Source organism: Ovis canadensis, chromosome 23 (assembly GCF_042477335.2).
Source record: "Ovis canadensis isolate MfBH-ARS-UI-01 breed Bighorn chromosome 23, ARS-UI_OviCan_v2, whole genome shotgun sequence".
Lineage (NCBI taxonomy): Eukaryota > Metazoa > Chordata > Mammalia > Artiodactyla > Bovidae > Ovis > Ovis canadensis.
Window position 1 is genome coordinate 14,054,545 of NC_091267.1, and position 21,370 is coordinate 14,075,914.

General features: G+C 55.9%; 1 protein-coding gene across 6 annotated transcripts in view; it reads right to left on the reverse strand.

The window, feature by feature from the left end:
- Nucleotides 1-676: 676 nt before the first annotated feature.
- Nucleotides 677-21,370, reverse strand: part of NFATC1 (nuclear factor of activated T cells 1) — a 90,647-nt gene continuing 69,953 nt past the window's right edge. For 4 of the 6 annotated variants that reach the window (XM_069569269.1, XM_069569267.1, XM_069569270.1 and 1 more), the window contains exon 10: nt 677-2,514. In XM_069569269.1, the coding sequence (XP_069425370.1) occupies nt 2,512-2,514 (3 nt within the window). In that variant the 3' untranslated portion in view covers nt 677-2,511. Of the gene's footprint in view, nt 2,515-17,799; nt 19,229-21,370 lie in introns of those variants that run through there. The other 2 variants (XM_069569265.1, XM_069569266.1) reach the window with 1 other exon arrangement.

Genomic DNA, 21,370 nt, shown 5'->3' on the forward strand with positions numbered 1-21,370 from the left:
GAAGGGAATGGCTACCCACTGCAGTCTTCTTGCCTGGAGAATCCCATGGACAGAGGAGCCTGGCGGGCTGCAGTCCATGGGGTTGCACAGCTGGACACGACTGAGTGACTAACACACGCACACTGCGGACTGTAAACCTTCTGGCCAGAGAAACAGGAATTCTTGAGTTTGAAAGACCTGAACGCAAAACAGTATTTCCGCAGTTCAGTGCACTGAGCCCTGGAGTGCCCCCTGGAAGCTCCCGGTGTCACCCTTGTCTTAGAACAACTTGCTGACAGTCCCCACCCAAGCCCGAAGCAGGGGATGTGTGTGGGGGAGGGGAGGAGACAGCCAAGCCAGGCAGCCACGGGCCTCGTCGTGAAGGTGACGGCAGGTCACGGGTGAGTGTGGGAGGCCTCACCCGGCTCTGCCTCCAGATAGAAACGTTGCCAGAAGTGGAGGTCCTCTCCACGGGGCCTGGAGAAGCATTTCTGACATGCCATCCAAGCGGTGGGGAGGCCGCTCACATCCACGCCTCCCAGGGTGGCCTTCCTGATGCGTAAGGAGGTGAGGAAACACCTCACACGCGCAGCTGGACGACGGGAAGCCCTTCTACAAACACGGACCTACAGCAGAAAACACGCTTAAGGACAAAGAGGATTTTTCCATGCGTGGAATGAATCACAGTCTGACTAAGATGGTCCAGCAAAAAAAAAAAAAAGAAAAATATTGCTTTATTGGATCTATTTTCTACCCACAAAGAGAGCTAACACAGTATCAAACATCTCCTTTCTGTAGGACGGTCTCCCGAGAAACGTCTCATGCAATTCCTAGGAGGCTAAATGCAGGAAGGGGCTCCAGGCGGGATGAGGGGTGCGGGGCGGTGGCGGGGTTCTATGTACAGGAAGCCATATACCGTCAGCTCTTCACAGTAATGTGCAAATGTTACAAATATGGCTTTCAGGATTTCGTTTCTGTGACTTAAAAAACAAGTAAGACATAGTTGTACAGAACAACATTTTAAAAATAATTCCGTGGGAGAACGCCTTCCCCACGGAAACGCTTGAGTTTGGGGACAGGATGCGTCACCTCCCCCGAGGGTGCGATTCGGCCACGTTCCAGCAGGGGGCGTGAGTTCCTAAGGCACAGTTATCAGGTTAAAGGTGTTTTCATGAAACCATGCTTTTTGGTTATGTGAAACAACAGGTCACAGCTAGCAATGAAGCGCAATAAGCTGTTATGGGTACAAAATGCAGTAGTAAAGCTCACACTAACCTATGTTAACAGCAACTAGTCTGGAAACACTACAGTCACCACATAGGAAAACGCTGTTTTTGGTAATGGTTTCCTCAGATGAAGCAGTCACAAGGCTTTTGTGAAAGAACGATCTTACAGCCGAACAAATATATTACATGCCTTCTGTAACACTATTTACAGTTTCTTTCCAATTCTGCCATTTGGTAACAGCCGATGTCATGGATGCACCTCTCCTGGTTCTAAAGTGCTTGGTTAACTGCAGGAGACCCGCGACGCAGACCTCCCGGGGCCGGGGGCGCCCCCACGGACGTGGCTGTGGGGAGCTGGATTTTGAGCCTCGGGTGTATTTTCCAAAACGGATACTGGTTATTGCTGACGCGGACGCCCTTGCTGGGTGGAGACTGAATGTCGCCACGTCGGTTATGTTCACCATAAATATACGCCTATATATGCACACACATGCAAATGCGAGACCTATCCCAAGACAGAGAGATTTCTCTTTTTGCCCAGTAACCTATCTTGTGCTATTCAACTTACCTGTGCTATGTCTGAAGCCAGATTAAAAACAAAATCCTAACATGCTACAATGAACAACCCTGTGGTCTGAGTAACACAGGGGAGGGAAGGCAGTCAGGAGATCTGAGATGACACTCTGGAGCAGTTCTGAAGCACGCGAGTAAGGCAACAGAATTGCATGTTACAGCCCAGGAGGAGGTGAGAAGGCAGGGACGTGGCAGGTTTTCCTTGCAATGCCCAGTCCTCCAGTATTCTCGTAATTGACACAAAGGATAAAGCCTCGTGACGAAACGGCCTATAGCTTCTGCTCCTGCAAACGCACTCCTGGTGGCCGGGTCAGCGCTTGAGTCCACAGTGCCCAGCCGCTGCGGTCGGCCGAAACGAGGCACTTCCACTGAAACATCCCGGGTTCCTGAAGGGCGCGGCTCGGGGTCAGGCCGCCATGCCGGGTGGAGGCCACGAGGGCAATGTCACGAGGTCTGTCTTCCGTGCTCCCCCCACCCACCCACTTTCGTTTCCTTCTTGAGGTGACTTTCCTTCAGATGAGGGATCGGTTCTTCCTTCCTTGGGCTACTTCTTTGCACAAGTGACCTGAGCCTTTACTGCGGTGGAAGCTCCCAGTGGTACCAGGTATGGATTTAGTTTGTTGACTCAGAGTCATCACCGTGGAACAGATAGACACCACGCAGCCTCTGAGAGTCCACGCTGCCAACTACGAGTGGATGTTGGTGCTGGAGAGGTCATTCCGGATTATCTCATTTACTGAAAGAAAACAAAAGTAGAGACAGCGTCAGAGAGACAGGACTCCACACACAAGTCCACATAAATTCGTGAAACTGACTGAAATCTCATCAGTCAGTTATGTTCAGCCTGTGAAAAGTTGTCCCCTGAGAATGAGTCCTGAGCCAGCAGGACACAGCTGCCCCAGACCCGGGGCTGTGACCGCAGGGCCAGTACTTGGGCCGAGACCAGGGGCCTGCGTCAGGTTCTGATGGCTGACCCGGGGCAGGGAGCCATCCGTGCTCACGCAGGTTTGCAAAACCAACAGATAAACCACGGCCGTGGAAGCACCACCTGAAGTCCCTGCCCCATGGGCCCCTCGCAGCAGCCTCGTGGTCAGTTGGCTCAGGGCAGTTCGGGAAGGAGGGCTAACTGCCCGGCCTGAGCCTCCCTTTGTTCGGGGCTCTTCCTTCACCTCTGTTCCCTTGTCCGGGTCCACCATCGCCTGTGATTTTTGGCAGCCAGGGAGGAAGTGAGCGGAGCTGGCAGAGGCCTCGGGAGGGACCGGCAACCTCCCTCCGTCCACCCCCACCCCCGACGGCACAGATGGGAAATGTCACCAGGAGGCTGTCGGCACCGCTCGCAGGGCTCAGAGGTGGGGACGTGCTCGCGTCACGGAACTGCCTGGGCTCCCCTCTGCCGCCAGATAAACCGTGTGTTTCTGCCGAGGCCCCGGCAGGCCGAGGGCGGCTTCCCGGAGCAATCAGTGGGGCGCGTTTCCGAGCCCACTCCCTTCCCTAAACTGCTTTTCAACACCCCCCTACCCGCCAAGTATTTTTAAGAATAACAATAATAAAGCACAGTGGGGAACCAGGAATTGTGTCACGGGAACCGACAACAGAACTTGCTGGCCCTGTGGACCCCGGGGCCGGGCTCCTCCCAAGGAGGGGCACGTGAGGGTTGGGGGTGCCAGGCAGTGGCCCATAGGGACACGCCCGGACTGACACGGCTGTCCGACAGGCGGTCACATGTCCTCTGCCGATGGCCCTGGCCTCGTGCGGGAAACGCTGGACAGGCGGCAGCTGCCTCCATGACCCTCGGCCAGTGAACCCTTGGTGGGCGAGGCCACATGCCCCTGCCTTGGCTCATGGGTCCCCGAGGGCCTGGGGCAGGGAGGGCGTGCCACGCCAGCAGCTCCTCCGCTTCCTCCAGGTTCGGCCTCTGTGCTCCTAAGTCTACTAAGTCTAATCCACCTCTCCCGAGCGCTGCCCTGCAAGGTCCTTCTGACAAAAGACAGCCACAGGACCTGAGTCTCTCTGAGGTTTGGTCAGGGTCAGGATGGGCCTCAACTGCACGCAGGGTGTCTCTGCCCCAGGGCAACGTGGAACATATGAGAGAGAGCATACAGAGAGCTTACATGGGGAGTGGAGGGGGGCGCGGACGCAAGGGGCGCAGAGAGCGAACGTGCGGTGCGGGGCGGGGATGGGGCGGCATGGACCTGGTACAGCACGTACGTGCGGGGGCCAGCGGGTGCCCTGTGGCAGCACGGGCACGGAGGAGCCGTTCACACTGTCCTCATTGGTCACCAGAAGGCTTACGGGGCGCCTTCCTGACCGTCACCTCATTTTGTCCTAAAGCAACCCAAGGCCAGGGGCCTGGTGGGGCTGCCTAAACTTTTCTGAGAAAAGAAGCAGGTTTGGGGCCACGCAGGTCAGAGTCTCTCCCACTGGGTGACAGCTACTACTGAAAAGGGTAACGGAGGCAGTGGGCCCAGCTCCATCCCAGAACAGAAATCAGCTGTCACGCCTCAAGGCAAAGATTTCACAGTGGGAACAGTGCTCGACCCCACCTAAAGAGGGGTGGGGGTGGAGGTCAGTCACACTACCCAGAGTCCGGCTCTGCCTTCCCAGTTTTAGGAAAATGGAAATCTCAGAGCAGTCTAGTGAGATCAGGAATAGATCGCTGAAAAATACTGACTGGAACTGGGAGGGAGAGCTGAGAGGTAATATTGTTGTTGTTCAGTCGCTAAGTCGTGTCCGACTCTTTGCAGCCCATGGACTGCAGCAGGCCAGGCTTCCCTGTCCTTCACCAACTCCTGGAGCTTGCTCAAACTCCTGTCCATCCAGTCGCTGATGCCATCCAACCCTCTCATCCTCCGCGTCCCCTTCTCCTCCTGCCTTCAATCTTTCCCAGCATCAAGGTTTTCTCCAATGAGTTGGCTCTTTGCATCAGGTGGCCAAAGTATTGGAGTTTCAGCTTCAGCATTAGTCCTTCCAATGAATATTCAGGGTTGATTTCTTTTAGGATTGCCTGGTTTGATTTCCTCGCTGTCCAAAGACTCTTAAGAGTCTTCTCTAACACCACAATTCAAAAGCATCAATTCTTTGGTACTCAGCTGTCTTTATGATCCAGTTCTCACATTAGTACCTGATTATTGGAAAAACCATAGCTTTGATTATATGGACTTTTGTCTGAAAAGTGATGTCTCTGCTTTCTAATGCTGTCAAGGTTTATCAAAGCTTTTCTTCCAAGGAGTAAGCATCTATTACTTTCATGACTTCAGTCACTGTCCACAGTGATTCTGGAGCCCAAGAAAACCTGTCACTGTTTCCATTTTTTCCCCATCTGAGGGTAAAAGTGAAGGGGTTGGGAGGGAGCTCTGAGGGTTAGTAAGGCAGCCAGCGGAGTAGCTGAGAATCTTTACTCAGGGTTAGAGAGACCACAGGAAAAATAACATCTGTTTGACAAGATAAAAGGGGAAGAAACCTAAGCGGTGGGCTTCCCCTTTTGCCTACTGGGGCACCTGAACCTTTAAGGGGGCACCCGTGGTGGGGGTGGGGGTGTAGTGAAGAGGCATAGCCCAGACATTCTGGGCCCAGAGAGGACGCCAGTGCAGGGCTCTGCTATGAGCGAGGAATGGTCCCATGGGGAGCCCCCAGGAGAGGCTCAAGGGCCAGGGTGGGAGCAGAGCTCCTGCCCATTGCCATCGGCTGGGGCCTCTGATGAGCTTCCTGTCAAGTCACTGGCTGGACCCGGCGCTGCCCATGATTGGCAAGGGCAGGCTGGGGTCACAGTGGGTCACTCCTCTTAGGAACAGACTCAAGAACCACCGCCCACCCCCACACACCCTCCTGCACCTTCCCTGAGCACTGCGGCCTGAGCCAGGAAGCTGCCCAAAGTAAAGGTGGAAGACTAGCAATCCACGGTGGATGACGCTTCCCACAAGGGTCCCCGGGGCTGAGGGTGGGCGCTCAGACCTCACTCCCTTCCACAGACACAGTCTGGGTAGGAGCCCTGCAGGGAAGCCACGATGGCCCCATTTCACAGATGGATACAGACAGACCAGGTCAGGGTAGGGCTGAGGTAGAGAGGCCCTGACGGAGGGCGGGAAGCGGGGCATAGGGTCCCGGCCCCGGTCCTCCCAGCCACGACTTCCTATCTTCCCTCCGTGAGGTCATGGGTCCGAGCCCGCATCAGGCCAGGCCCTGGGGCTCTGTGTGGGTTATTTTGGGGGTGGCTTTCTCTCTTTGATATGGTTGTGCCGAAGACACCTACGGTTTCCCACAATGTCTTCTCTCTACTGATAATTTCCATCTTCTTATTCAGCTTTTCCACCGACACAGAGGTTTTTTTCTTCTTTACAGAAGTATTTTGAACTGCAGGTAACATGTGACCCTCCCGGATCGTGAGGGGACTGAAAGAGGAACCTTTGCTGTGCTTCACGTCAGATTGTCCCTGCAACAGGATGTGGTGAGCTGTTATACCACAATTTAATAAGAAGGGTTTTTTCCCTTATATTTAATTTTTCTCTAAAATGCTCCTGAGGTGGAAACAATTGTTTTTTTTCTAAAACTTAACGTGGCCGTTTGAATTGTTGTTTTAATCTGGGATATAGACGCAGGATGTGTATATCTGATGCCCACACACAAATCCACCTCTCTGTAAAATATGGGATTGAGTGAAAAGGAAGTTAGCATTTTCTTTAAAATACCAAAACTAACATGTACAAAGCACAGGCGTAGTTTTCACCTGTACTTGACTGACATTGGTAAATGTTAACTATATCCTTCCTGAAACCATAGAAAGATGTCTCTGCTATTCCTAAGTGAGTGTGCAAATTCACTAATAAGGTGAAAAGTCCTTTTAAAGTAAACTATTTGGCTTTCTTTTGACACTGCTTTGAGAGTAGCTGGCATCAGGGCCTCCTGTTGTGCTGAAACACCGTGGCTCATCCCTGTGGTTTCCCCCGTGGGCTCTGGGTGACTATCTTGAGAACAGAGCAAACCCAAAAGGAATCGTGAGTCTGAGTAGTTTCTGTATATTTCTCTCCTTTCAACGTCTGACCTTTAAGTAAATGTTCCCACGTTTCTGGATTCTTGGTTTCTGAATGCAACTACAGATCTCAAGACAGATCATAAGGAGTGAACAAACTATTTACCCAACTCCTACAGTTAGCTGCTAAGCCCTTGCATGCGTATTACTCTTGACCCTGCAGCAATCCTACTCAGGTAAAGGTGGGGAGGCCCAGCCATTCCGGCCCTTGAGAGAAGGCGAGAAGCTGAGACCCTGACCTGGTGACCTCAGCCTGGGGCCGCCCCTCGCCACCTGCACACACTACGGGTCTGGAAGCTTTGAGACTGCTCCCTCGGGCTCCACGGGCCGTGCGACCTGCTCTTTCTCAGTACTGACTATGAAAGTAGGAAAGGCCGGGGAGATGCACACAGGGGCAGGGACCTTGGCAGCCAGACCAGCGGATTGCTGCTCGCCGCCCCCCTGCAGGGTCGGCCCCCGCCAGGCCCTCTCTGCCCCGACCCTCACCGTCCTCACCCGCGAGGTGCTCAGAACACAGAGGCCAGAGAGGCTGAGGCCATAGTCTCTTGTCTCCTTTTCCGCGGCATGTTTTCAAAACAAAAAATCCACACCCACCCACCACCACACATACACACACAGTGCACTGTTTGAGCCAGAAAGACTTTATCTTTCGTTTTTCCTGTATTGCTTTTCTGTGCTTTAGAAACTTTTTTTTTAACAGAAAGACGTTGCAGGCGACCAAGGAATCCACAGGGTCTCTGTGGTGACCATTTCCTCTGATCTGGAGGAGCCGCACGTGGGCAGTCAGCCCTGGGTCCCACACTGCGGGCAGCTGACCCTGGTGCCTTCAAAGGGGCGCTGTGGGTGCGGGTCCAATGCCAGGAGGGGCCCGCCGGCGTGGCCTCAGAAACAGCACCACACCCCTGCAGCAGTGCCTGCAATGGCGCCGACAGGCAGGCGGCTCTGAGAGCTGCTCCAGGCCTGACGGGCTCGCGCGGCTCCAGCAGGCTCTACCCGGTTTTAAGGTCTGACATCCAGGTGGCAGCTGCCCACCATCACACGTCCTCCTGCTTATGGTCACCTCTCACTCCCACCGCCCCGCGGTGGCTCCTCCTCGCCAGCATCCGCACCTTATCTGCCCGAGACTTTATCACCAAGTGCCCCACTTCCTACCCTAAGTGAAGGCGCGATATGTGTGCTTCTGGGTTTGACTCTAAATATCGGGACTTTGAACACGGTGATAGTAGTATCACTTTGCTCTGAGAGAGGAAAGAATGAGTACGATGGAAAACCCAGGGTCCTGACACCAGCAGGTCCCCGAGACCCCGGGAGATACAGGACGACACGTGGTCAGAGTCAGAACACACAGTGCGGTGGGGCCAGGGCTGCACAGGCTGCTGGGCGTCCGCACCCGGCCCCCAGCTTCCCGAGGGAGCGGCCTGCCGCTGGGGCCTGAAGGTCCCGCGGTGAAGACGCGGGCGTGCCTGAGGCTCTTTCTGCCCCGTGAATCGCCGACTCCTCAGTCTGGTCAGATGGAGAAACAGACCCCTCGTGGACTCGAGTTCTGAGTGTGGGGGCCAGGCGAGGCGTGACGCAGCGTCTCCCAGCCCCCGGGGGGTTACTGTTCGGATCACCGTGGACGGGACCAGGGGTGCAGGCGACGCGCTGGTCGCCTCGCCGCGCAGGCCAGCTCACCGCAGCCTGCGCCGGGAGGCCGGCGGCAGGGCAGCCCTGGGGTCTGGTCTGTGTCCGCGCAGCGGGACGGTGGCTCAGGAGGCCCCATCAGCCTCAACTCCGGCCTCCACAGAGGGAGCAGAGCTGCGCTAGCGCCTTCCAGGGAACTTAGTTACCGACTGCCAGCCGGTAAGAGAGAACCGACCGGCTGTGTGAGGGGCGGCCGCCCTGCTCTAAAACCACTGCGAAGTCTGGGTTCAACCACGAGACACAAAACGGGCTGCGGGACCGGCCCCCTCTGCTCAGTTTCCACATTCCTGAGGTCCCGCGTGGATCCCTGTCCTGTCAGAACAGTGCCCGTGGAGGTCTCAGGTTAACGAGGACATCGCCACGTCCCTGAGTGGGTCACAGACACCAGCACTGTCGCTGGCCTCTCGCTGGACGTGGCCGCAGTGACATGCGGGACAGCGGCCTGTTCACGCGGGCGGCAGGCTCTGCCCTCCTGCTGCAGGGGCCCCGGCGGGCACAGGGTGGGAAGGGCCAGGAGAAGCAGGTGTCAGAAGCTTCCGGTTGTCTTCACACAGCTGTCACCCTGGTTTCTCAGGCCTGGGTTTAGGCTCAGAGAGTAAGAATCTAGCTTAGCAACATTAACCTTACCACACAGTTTACTCCTTGCCTTCAAATCAAGTTAACTTACTCAGAGAAGGACCATACCTTACAAGTAATACTTTTGTGTCAATTAAAAAAAAACATATTTGTTGATATAATGCCTGATTACATACCTGTGTGTGTGTTAGTTACTTAGTCGTGTCCGACCTTTTGTGACCCCATGGACTATAGCCTGCCAGACCCCTCTGTCCATGGGATTCTCCAGGCAAGAATACTGGAGTGGATTGCTATTTCCTTCTCCAAATTACATACCTAACTACATACAATACACTTTAAAACGTCTCTTTTTTGATAGTTACGTTAGTTCCAATAAGGAATCAAACGGATTTTTAAAAACTAACAATATTTATCTACTGCTACTTGGCAAACCAGTCAGCCCGGCAGGGACACTGTCATTTTTTCCGTTTCTGGTTTTACAACAAGCTGTGATGTTGCTTTTTTAATGAAGAGAACTAGTTCTTTAGAGCATCACTGTCCTTTGGACAAGAGCAATATAAAAAACAAAGAAGGTCATGACTTTCCATCAAAGCTCATGATCAAATTAAATATGGCACATAAATAAATGCATGGCACAAGAGCAGCTATGTCTTCTTCCCTCCATCTTCCTCCAAGGGGCGGGAAAACGCACATCCTTCTGGAGGACAAGTCATCAAAAATCATTTTTATTTTTAAGAGAAAACCAAAATAGCTTTCTGAAGAGCAAAACAAAACAGGAAGGATATTCTTTCCCACTCCTATAACTAAAAGAAATTTTTAAAAGTACTTGCTAACTTCCCCAGAAAACGCACCTTTGGCTAAAGTTAGCATGTAACCTAAGAGGATGATAATTTAGGTGGACGGAAGCAGAAGTGTCTCAGCCAAATCTATTCTTAAGGAACCAACTTCTAGGAAGTCTCCGGATCATGTTTGCTGTGCTTGTCTGCAAACCTAGTGGTTCTTGGGTTAGGAAGCCCTTGCTGGTGGCTGTGCGTCCTCGCAGATGTAAGGACGTTCACTGCTGTGATTCCGTCACCGATGGGATGGGTGTGTCCCCGCTTGTACTGGACACAGGCAGGCACACTCGGCTGTCATTAAGGGCATCTCTGTGGACTTGACCTAAGCCGTGATTCAACATGGTTAAGGCCACTGTTCAGAGAGCAGAGGCGCCAGGGGAGTGCGTGCCCCGTGCAGGAAGCGTGAGGTGTGGCTGCGTGTGGGTGTTCAGTTTCCTGAGAAGAGGCGACCTCGTGGCAAGTCCACCTCCCTCACAGGTGGGCACTGGTCAGTCTCCCAGGTCCGGCGGCCTCTGTGTCCAGCGTGACCGTGTCCGGTCTACCCGTAGACCCTGTTCCTCCCTGAGGAGGTGCCGCTCTGCCAGACTCCGGGCTGAAAGTGGTGATCTTGCCACATGCGCATCACGACCGTCGTAATTCTGAAAATGCAGAGTTGCAGCAGCACTAAAATCATTCTTCACTTTTTCTTTTTTTCCAGAGATGCTTTGTGAGGCAGTGGAAAATAAAACAGTTTCTCAAGTTTCATTAAAAAGTAAGTTCTCGTGTTACCTCGGGTGTCCTGGACCTATTTCAGCCTTCACTTATTTTTATCTTTTTAATCATAATAAGCCACTGCCACGGGGCCTGCTATTTTTGGAAGGAGAGAATGGGACAGCGGAGGGGCTGGATGACAACAGTCACGGTTTTAATAAAACATGACCCTCCCAGCTGGATGTGGGTTGGCCCTGACAGGCACCTCTGTTATGCGGGGCTGCCAGCCATTAAAACAGAATAATTCCCCTGCCTCCACGGTTGCCTCCTCATTTAGCCTGACTACTCCAAATAACGCAAGCGGCCCGTGTGGAAACTGCAGCGGCCGTGGGGAGGGGGGGCCACGTGACAGGGGGGTCCCTGCTCGCCCCGGCCTCCTGCTGGTGTGTGCGGCGGACGCCTTCCATGTGACCCAGGCCATTATTCCACCCGTGCCAAGCTCGCGCCGCGTTGCTCACTGGGGTCATTAAACCACCGACAAGCACTTTTCCAGGGCCTGCTCTGTGCCGCCGGGGGACACATTCCCCCAGTGATGAAGTTCCTATTCCAACAATTAACAGTTGGAAAAATAAAAAAAATTAAGAGACTCGTTTAATTAAAAAGTAAAATTGAATAAATGGGCCTGGACAAGGAGCCGCTGTGGGTTTGGCAGGCGTGCCCCGTCCCTGGCTTCAGGAGCTCAGGCCCCCTCCCCAGCTGCAGGCACCCCTGGACCCACGACAACCAGCATGGGGCCGGTCCTTCTCTGTGGGGCAGGGGGGGTGGTCAGTGAGGTCAGAGGTGCCCGCTCCGAGTCTGGGGCTCTTGGGACCGCCCGGGTTCACACTGAGTCTGGGAGGATCCATAACCTCCCAGCTGGCACCAGGTTTGGTCAGAAGACGCTGCCCATGAAGGAAGCTCGGGGGACCTGGGTTCGCAGGAAGAGAAACCCCACCTCAAAGCTAACCATGACCTTGAACTAAGCTGTCAGTCCCCCGAGAATCAGCAGGCCTGTTAGGTGTGACTGCGTCCACACACGGCGGAGGAGAGGACGACCGCATCCAGCGGCAACACGGGGCAGGGGGGTGGCTGCTGCTCTCTGCTCCCCCACAGCGGGGAGCCTGCTGAGGGGCCAGGGACCCGCCTCCTGCTCCTTCTGTGCCATATCATGATCAAGCACCAGGATCAGAAGGAAGCCGGGGACAGGCAGACCCAGCATCCACCACCCCACGACAACCAGCAGCACGAGGGCCTGCACCCTGCCGGGCCATCACCCCACCACCCTGCTCAGACAGGCCGCCTGCCCCACCCGGCCCAGGCCCGGTGCTCCTGCCACCCGGGGACGCTGTGCCACCTGAGCTCAGAGGGGCTGACCCCGAGCCCCACCCAGGCCCACCGAACACTCTAACAAGATCCCAGGGACCAGACATGCTAAGCAGACCCCAGGGACTCAGTTCGCACCCACGAACGTCCGGGGAGCCCTGGGCTGGCCAGGGGGCAGGAAGAGGGGCAGACAGGAAACCTTTTGGGTGCCACTGAAGAGAAGTCTCTAGAGCTGCTGTGCTGAAGTCCACGCCCACATCCCTGTGGACAGAAAAGCACGCTTTCCTCACCTTCAGAATATTCTGAACTATCGTTCAAATCTCTGAGAAGAGGTTTTTGTGCCGCAGGCCCTGGGCAGTCCGTGGACAGATAGCTAAGAAGTTCCGGCTGCTCACTGTGGGGCGAGGCTGGCGACAGGGTCCTGGGATGGACCTCTCACCTGCTCACTGGGCAGGGCCCCTAGTTCAGTGTCAACTAACGGTCTTGGAGCCCTGAGCCCCCCACGCTGGGCATGGAGAGGTGGATGTCCTTGTCTCCGAGGGCGCAGGCACAGCCGCTACATGGCAGCAGGCCCAACCTCCTGGCTCCAGAGTCCCTCCAGAATCTCACCGGCCCCAGGCAGGTCCTGAATACCACAGCCATCACGTTTGCCTGCGTCCCCACCCTGGCTCAGGCCCAGCTTGCACAGGGTGACCCGGACACTCAGTCCCGCAGCCAGCCTCACCCACTAACCCCCGACCTCCTCAAGGCACTGAGCCCACCTGGAGGGTCAACAGCACATGAGTGCCGACAAAACCCACTGACAGCACAACGTGTCTGCTCATTCCAAAAAAATCAGATCCATAAAGATTTGGACCAAACAAAACACAAAAAAACCACGGAAGGCATGAAGGAAAAAGCGCAACACCAACTTGGTAATCGATGCTTAAACTCCTAATTTGGAAAACATCGGAAAGAGAGGGAAGCAGGGAGGCAGAAAATTCGGGCAAATGAGACAGGTCCCATAATCTTCAGGACATATTGACCCTGGAGTAGGAAAAAAGCAAAACCCAAGATTGAATTTTTGTATTGATTATCCAATTATTAATCTTTATAGAAGCTATTCCAACACCGCACATAATGAGTAATTCATCAAAGTATATTAGGTGCCATGGAAGTTGCCTTCAGTATAAAGGGCCATTAAGTTTCTTGTAATTGCACATTACTGGAGCTTTCCTCGCTCTAAATCAAATCAACAGGACCGGCACACACGCACTCTAATTGACTCTGTAATGACGCCATGCCCCTGGTGGCCACAAAAACGAGCGGCCTCGCCGCACGACCCCGGCCCCGCGGACCCTGTCTCAGGTCTCAGGTCGCAGCCCGCGGAGGGGCGTGGCCAGGTCCCATACCCCTTGGGGAAGCAGGCAGGGATCCCCTTCCGGCACCTGGAAAGGTCGCCCAGACTGAGGACTGGCAGCACGGGGGGCCAGGGACCCTCCCCGCGGAGGGCCTCACAGGCTGGTTTCGGGAGGAGGTTCCATCAGCTGACCTTGCCTGCATTTGACAGACGTGGAACCAAGGCTGGAAATGTGTCCCCCACGCTGACGACACTGCACTTCCTGTGTGACCCAGAGATGCCACTTGAGGCAGAGAAGCAACAGCCCCTGAGGCTTTGCTCCATCTCTGCTTCTACTGAAATGGCCTCTAAGTGTCCCAAACCTAAACCCGGATTTACCGGCCTCTGTGACTCACGGGCAGCTGCTAGGTGGCCGTCTAGAGCGCGGCTCTGTCTCCCAGAATTGCTACTTATGTTTTAAACACTGTTTAACCTGCTCTCCCTGACTGCACTCTAACTTCCCTGGCGTGAGGTGTCTGATCCGGTCAGGTGCCTTGACTACCCTGCAATGCCCAAGCAGAGCCAGCAGTCTGCAGACACCGGCTGATTTCTGTCCTCTTTGAAAGTTGGATTACTCTCTTTCAGGAGCCTCACCAAGGCGGAGTCGGGGCCCCGCAGGCCTCAGAGCTCTTGTTCTCCAGCTGCGAAGTCATGGCCACAGTAACTTCACAGGATCTTCCTTCTGGGGCAGAGCTTGGAAACTTAGCATTAATTCCTTCTCTGTTTATCTAAATTAGATTTTTCTTTCAGAAGAACACTTTTAAACATTAATTAATTAATTTTTGGCCACGCTGGGTCTTGTTGCTGCAGGCAGGCTTTCTCTAGTCGCAGAGATGGGGGCTGCTCTTCACTGTGGTGTCTGGGCTGTGGCGCACTCTAACGGTGGTGCTTCTCGTCCCGGAGCGCGAGCCCTAGGCGCACGGGCTCCCGCAGTCACAGCACGCGTGCTGCAGCTGCCGGAGACCTGTGAAACCTTCCTGGCTCAGGCGTCCAACCTGTGCCCCTGCACTGGCAGGCAGACTCTTAATCCACTCTCCCACCAGAGATGTTCCATCTAAATCTGATTTCTGAAGAAGCCTTGATACAGCTCTTCAAAAACAAAAAAAACAAAACCAAAGAACCAGCATGTGGAGAACAAGCTAGGTAGGATATTTGTTCACAGTTAGCGTCAGCTCACACTGACGATCACTGAGGCCTTCCAGTGGCTTCTGGATGGGTCGTCTCTATACCCGAGCTGTGCTGGCCCTTCATGTGGGATTCAGACTGAGCTTCAGGATAAATCAGGGGCCTATTTCCATCACAAGGCGTGAAGAGACCTGAGATGAAGTGACAGGAGTTCTTGAGCCAGGAGTGGGGCTCCGAGCTCAGCACCTTCCTGCTGGTTACGGCCCCTGGTCCACAAATCGTCAGACAAGCTCACTGCCCAAGAGCGTGATCTTATCCAAATACTCTATAGATTCAGCAAGCCCTGGGTCAGGAATCCCACAAGTTTCTGCAAAGCCTTGTGGTGAGCAGGGCTACAAACTGCTGGGATCCAAGGGCATGTTTCTGAATCCACGGGTCCTCTAAGCAGCCAGGGACAGGGAGGGCTCCGTGAGGCAACCTCCTCCAAGGGTCCTGAGTTTCTAAGTCTCCTCCTTACTCCACCAGTCAGGAAGTGCTGGGCGCCATCTGCAGAGTGAGGCTCGCAGCCCACGGCCCCCTTCCTGCCCTCTGTGTTGCCGGGTCTGGGGTGGGGGGCAGGCAGGAACCCACTGAGGACCTCACCACCCCAGGCAGCCTAGGTGACCCCAGCGCCGGCTCTGAAGACAGTGATGGTGGTGACTGGACACCTTGAGCCGACCAATGGTGGCCAGAGGACATCAGCATGCTTATGGCTCGCAAATCACGACTTCACAGCCAACCTGGGCTTGCGCAGAGAGAAACAGGACGCGGTGTGGAAGAGAGCAAGGCCGGCGAGGGCAGGGGCGTGATGCTGTGAGAGGCTGCTGGAGAGCCCAGGTCACAGCCCACTTGCAGGAGCGCACCTGGCTCGTCGGGTCAGCCTGCCACCGAGTTTCCATCTGCACGCTCCTCTGCAGCTCGCGGCTCTGCAGCATCGTGGTGGGGAGCCAGGCACAGGGCAGAAGGGCAGAGAGCTGGTGCGGGCCTCACGCGAATGACGCTCTCCACCTTGGTGGGCGAAGGAGGTGTCATAGCTTGGGGGTTACAGGTGCAGGTGTGGGGGATGATGGGCGTGGTGGGGTGTGACGGGAATGTGTAGGGGTGACAGGCATGTGGGATGTGACGGGTGTGGGGGTGTTGATGGTTTGTGTGAGGGTGACCAGTGTGTGTGTGGGGTGATGGGTGTGCGTGTGGGGTGACGGGTGTATGGGTGGGTGATGGGTGTGGTGGTGGGTGATGGGTGTATGGCGGTGACAGGTATGTGGAAGTGATGGGTGTGTGTGCAAGTGACGGGTGTGTGTGTTGGTGACACGTATGTGGAAGCGACGGGTGTGTGTGTGGAAGTGATGGGTATGTGTGAGGGTGAGGGGTGTGGGTGTGGGTGACAGGTATGTGGAAGTGACGGGTGTGTGTGTGGGTGACAGGTATGTGTGGGGGTGACGGGTGTGTGACAGGTATGTGGAATTGACAGGTGTGTGTGGGTGTGATGCGTGTGTGGGTGGGTGACGTGTGTGTGGGTGTGACAGGTGTGTGTGAGGGTGAGGGGTGTGTGTGGGGTGACGGGAGTGGTGGTGGGTGACGGGTGTGTGTGGGGTGACGGGTGTATGTGGGGTGACGGGTGTGTGTGGGTGACGGGTGTGTGTGGGTGACGGGTGTGTGTGGGGTGACGGGTGTGTGTGGGGTGACGGGTGTGTGTGGGGTGACGGGAGTGGTGGTGGGGTGACGGGTGTGTGTGGGGTGACGGGAGTGGTGGTGGGTGACGGGAGTGGTGGTGGGTGACGGGAGTGGTGGTGGGTGACGGGTGTGTGTGGGTGACGGGTGTGTGTGGGGTGACGGGAGTGGTGGTGGGTGACGGGTGTGTGTGGGGTGACGGGAGTGGTGGTGGGTGACGGGAGTGGTGGGGGGTGACGGGAGTGGTGGTGGGTGACAGGAGTGGTGGGGGGTGACGGGAGTGGTGGTGGGGTGACGGGTGGGTGTGGGGTGACGGGAGTGGTGGTGGGTGACGGGTGTGTGTGGGGTGACGGGAGTGGTGGTGGGTGATGGGTGTGTGTGGGGTGACGGGAGTGGTGGTGGGTGACGGGAGTGGTGGGGGGTGACGGGAGTGGTGGTGGGGTGACGGGTGTGTGTGGGGTGACGGGAGTGGTGCTGGGTGACGGGTGTGTGTGGGGTGACGGGAGTGGTGGTGGGGTGACGGGTGTGTGTGGGGTGACGGGAGTGGTGGTGGGTGACGGGAGTGGTGGTGGGTGACGGGAGTGGTGGGGGGTGACGGGAGTGGTGGTGGGTGACGGGAGTGGTGGTGGGTGACGGGAGTGGTGGTGGGGTGACGGGAGTGGTGGGGGGTGACGGGAGTGGTGGTGGGTGACGGGTGTGTGTGGGTGACGGGTGTGTGTGGGGTGACGGGAGTGGTGGTGGGTGACGGGTGTGTGTGGGGTGACGGGAGTGGTGGTGGGTGACGGGAGTGGTGGGGGGTGACGGGAGTGGTGGTGGGGTGACGGGTGGGTGTGGGGTGACGGGAGTGGTGGTGGGTGACGGGTGTGTGTGGGGTGACGGGAGTGGTGGTGGGTGACGGGTGTGTGTGGGGTGACGGGAGTGGTGGTGGGTGACGGGTGTGTGTGGGTGACGGGTGTGTGGGGTGACGGGAGTGGTGGTGGGTGACGGGTGTGTGTGGGGTGACGGGAGTGGTGGTGGGTGACGGGTGTGTGTGGGGTGACGGGAGTGGTGGTAGGTGACGGGTGTGTGTGGGGTGACGGGAGTGGTGGTGGGTGACGGGTGTGTGTGGGGTGACGGGTGTGTGTGGGTGACGGGAGTGGTGGTGGGTGACGGGTGTGTGTGGGGTGATGGGTCTGGTGGTGGGTGACAGGTGTGTATGGGGGTGACAGGCCTGGGGGCTGCCAGGCGGGGCAGAGGGTGCTGCGCTTTGCTGCCTGGACAGTGGACGGGAGCTGGAGGACGATGGCCTGTGCTTCCAGGGCCGTCTTCCATCCAGCAGAACACCGAGGTGACAGGCAGTCTCCAACAGACATGATTTCAGCTCCTTTCTTAAACTAAAATGCCTTAAAGCTGCCTGCACATCTCCCCTCCAACACGGCTGGGACGCTGCGTTTCCAGCATGGCTGCGGACGGCCCTGCGCCGCCAGAGCAAACACTCAGGTGACGGCCCGCGGCGGCCACCTCTGCAGCCACCACTGCTTTTCCTCTGACCGACCGTCTGCCAAGAGGAAATCGCTTGCTGCCCTATGAGCCTGCGAATCCCAGAAAACAATCTTAAATCCACAAAAATAATTGAACTTCACTTCTACTGAGCCGCCCGTTCCATTCTGATTTTTATTACAATGTCAACAAGAGTTTAATTTGTTTTAAAGTTTAGGATCTTAAGCCTGAGTGATATACAGTAGTTTACAGCTTGCTGGCAATAGCTACTGTGGACAAAAAAAAAGGAAAGTGCACAGAAAGGCGATTCTGCGTCTGACGCTGTGAAAGCCAGGAGCCCGGCCAAGAGCAGCAGACAGCAGGCTCTCCCGCAGCCAGGACGGGGCCCCGACACGTGACACGGTCTGCCCCCTCCCGGCCAGTCTCAGTCTGGGGACAGCAGTTATGAGGAAATGCCCAAAGTGTGGTTTCTCTCATCAAATGCAGTCAGGTCACCTTGGTGCTGCTGCCTTGTCTGGGCGCCATCCTAAAGACGATCCCAGAGAAAACCCTTGAGAGGAAGGAGTGTCGCCCCCCCCACGGTGTCCCCCCATGTACCTCCCCCTTCCAAGTGTCTCCCCACCGGCTGTCCCCACACCCTGGGTGTCCTCCTCGGGTGTCCCCCCAGGTACCCCAATTCCGGGTATCCCCCTCTGGGTGTCCCCACCATGCTGGTGTCACCCCCCCAGGGGGTCCATCCTGGGTGTCCCCGTGTCCCCACCCCCAGGTGACCCCACCCTACTGGGTGTCAGGCCCCAGGGGGTCCCCCCTGCGTGTTCCCCCAGTGTCCCCACCTCTTGGGTGCCCCCCCGGGTGTCCCCACCCCAGTGACATTCTCATTCACCGATTTTGGTCTGTGAGTTTCCTGTCTGTACAGAATGCTCCGACCTCACTCACACTCACAGGTGAGAAGTTATCTCCCAAGGCCGCTGCTGGGGCCCTGCCCAGTCTCGGCTGAAACATCCGAGAGACACGGAGAGTCTCGGCAGAGACACGGAGCGGCCTGCAAACCAACCCAGCTCGGCACATGGAGAGAGGATGGGGATGCCTGAGACGGGCTGTCCCTGGAGCTCCGGGGGCAGCAGAGGGAGCCGGCGGGGCCTGGTTCACGTCTGGACTCCAGGCCTACCCGGCCACACCTCCCTGCTTCCTCCTACCAGACCCAGCAGCCGGAGCCGGGGCATCACCGCGGTCTCCCCATGCCGCCCAGGGCGCTCCCAGGCCGTATCTGGAGAGCGGCAGCTGTGCGGCCTGATATGGCGAGTGGGGAAGCCTTCCCTGGGAAGGGAGGGTGGGCTGGGGCTGATAAGGCCCCCTGCTCCACTGAGGACACATCCAGCACTGTGTGCTCTGCTTCAGAGCAGAAGAGAGCCAGCCCCAGGTTCTGGGCGATAACTGTCCACGTCCTCCGGAGGCCAGCACGGCCCATTGTCTCAGGACCAGGCTGTGATTAGTCGGGGTCCCCTGGGCCTGATAAGGGCGGATGTTTGAGTCGGGGGATGGATCGTCTTTATTCTTAACTGTGTGGAAGTGTCCACTTTGTAATCTGTAAGGAAGGAAGAACCTGGTGTCAAAATTCAGACTGAAAAGGGTAAAGGGGTTTTAGGCTTTGTGCCCAGCCAACGTGAGGACCCACATGGCTCACGCTTTAAAGAGAATCCTTTATTTAGCTCAACAGTAAGTGATGGAGAAGGACACATATTTTTATTCCCCAAGAGAAACTCTGCTATCAGCATTATTTTGTGTCATATGAATATAGAATTTGTGAGTTTTCTCCCATCGCACCTGAAAAAGGGCTCTGTATGCTCCACAAACAGGAGCAAACACACGACACACACATGCCTTCGCTTCCAAAGCACTTCTCTCCTTTGGCATCGAGTGTTTTCGCAAAACCATATGTAAGACCAATGAAACCGCGCAAGAGGCCAGGCCTAGAAACATCCCCAGGCCAGGCTGCCTCTCTGGACACCTTCATATAAACGGGCCCACATAAAATGTGGTCCTTTGTGTCTGGCTTTTTCACTCCACGTGTTTTCAAGGTTCAACCATGTCCTACCGCGAATTGGTACTGCATTCCTCCTTGTGGGTATGGATATAGCACACTGTTTAAAATCTGTCCCATGGACGTTCAGGCTGTTTCACATGTTTGGATATCACACACAACGCCGCTAAGTGCATTTGTGTGCAAGGCTTTATGTGTACATACGTGTTCATTTCTCTGGGTTGACGTCTGAGCGTGGGACTGTCGGGTCTTCTGGCAAAGGCACGGCCTAAGCGACTGCACTCCTTATATCCCCACCGGTAACCTGCCAGAGTTCTGTTTCTCCACATGCTCTCCATAAGTTGCTACTGTCTCTGATTTTTCACAGCATCTCTCATGGGTGTGAAAAGGCGTCGTCCTGGCATTCCCCAAGACTAACAATGTTGAGTATCTTTTCATGTATTTATTAGCCATTCACGTATCTTCTTTGGAGAAATGTCTACGTAAATCTCTTACCCAGTTTTTGACTAGGCCGTCTTATTACTGAGACATGCAGCTTTCACATGTGCCAAGTCTAAGTCCTTTGTCAGACACTGCTTTTGTGAATACACCCATCTTGCATGCTGCTCGTCTGTTTTCTTGGCCACGCCACACGGCTTGCACGATCATGGGCCCCCGATCACGGACTGAACCAGGTTATGTGGCTACACGCCGCGGGGCGGGGGGAGGGGAACAGCCCAGAGGTACGGCACCACAGATCGTCTCCCAGGGTCCACTTTGCCCTGAATAAATGCTTCCCAGTTTGCTCTGCCTCTGGGTAGGTGTCAGGTTCTGGAATAATCGATCTGAAAGTTGTGTCGGTGTTTTCGCTGCTTTTGGGGACTGATATCTCTGCATCACTCTGGAAGCCCTGCCTCTCCCCTAGTTCTCCCCGGGCCATCAAAAGTGCCTCCACTAGTAAAAGGGATTCTCTGCTGAAGGAAACACATAGCGCACTCCACACTTCTCTTTGGCTTTCGAGGCGAGTCCACACATGAAAGCTAGACTCCTGAGCAGGAGTCTTTGCTCACTGCATCTCAATGACACAGCTCGACCTCGGGGGCCCAGAGCCAGCGCTGACATCGGGGCTGGCGGGCGGGTCACGGCGAGCCCCAGCTTTGTCCCCGCCGCGCTCCAAGCAGCTCCAGTGACACCTCTCTCCGAGCTTCAGCCTCCCTCTCTGACAGCATGGGCTGAATCGGCGGTTCTGCCCGCTCAGGGCTGCTGTGAGGCTGAATTAGTCAACAGAGACACCATGTACAGTCACTCTGGAAGGAGCCCAGCCCGTGTGCTGGCACTATTCTTGTTGTCCGGGTTTTCTGTGTGCTGGTGATAGTGTGTCAGGTAGGACACACACAGCTTTGATGGGAACACAGTTTCTCGAACACCAACCACCCGGGTTCTTCTCGCCTGGACCCGGTGGACGGCTATGCCAGGCAGTCACTGTCCTTCAGGAATCCACATGGAAGGGACACTCCTGTATCAGAAAGGTCGCTCAGAAGTGCCACACACTGCTGGCCCTCTGCCTGGCCCTCTAGGGCAGGGCAGCCACATGCCCACTGCTCTCGAAAAGACAGGCATCCAGCAGATTTAGACAGGGCCCTCCGCCCCAGTCAGCACTCCTCAGAGACCCCAGGCCTGACGGCCCGTCAGCAGCGGGGCTTCTGA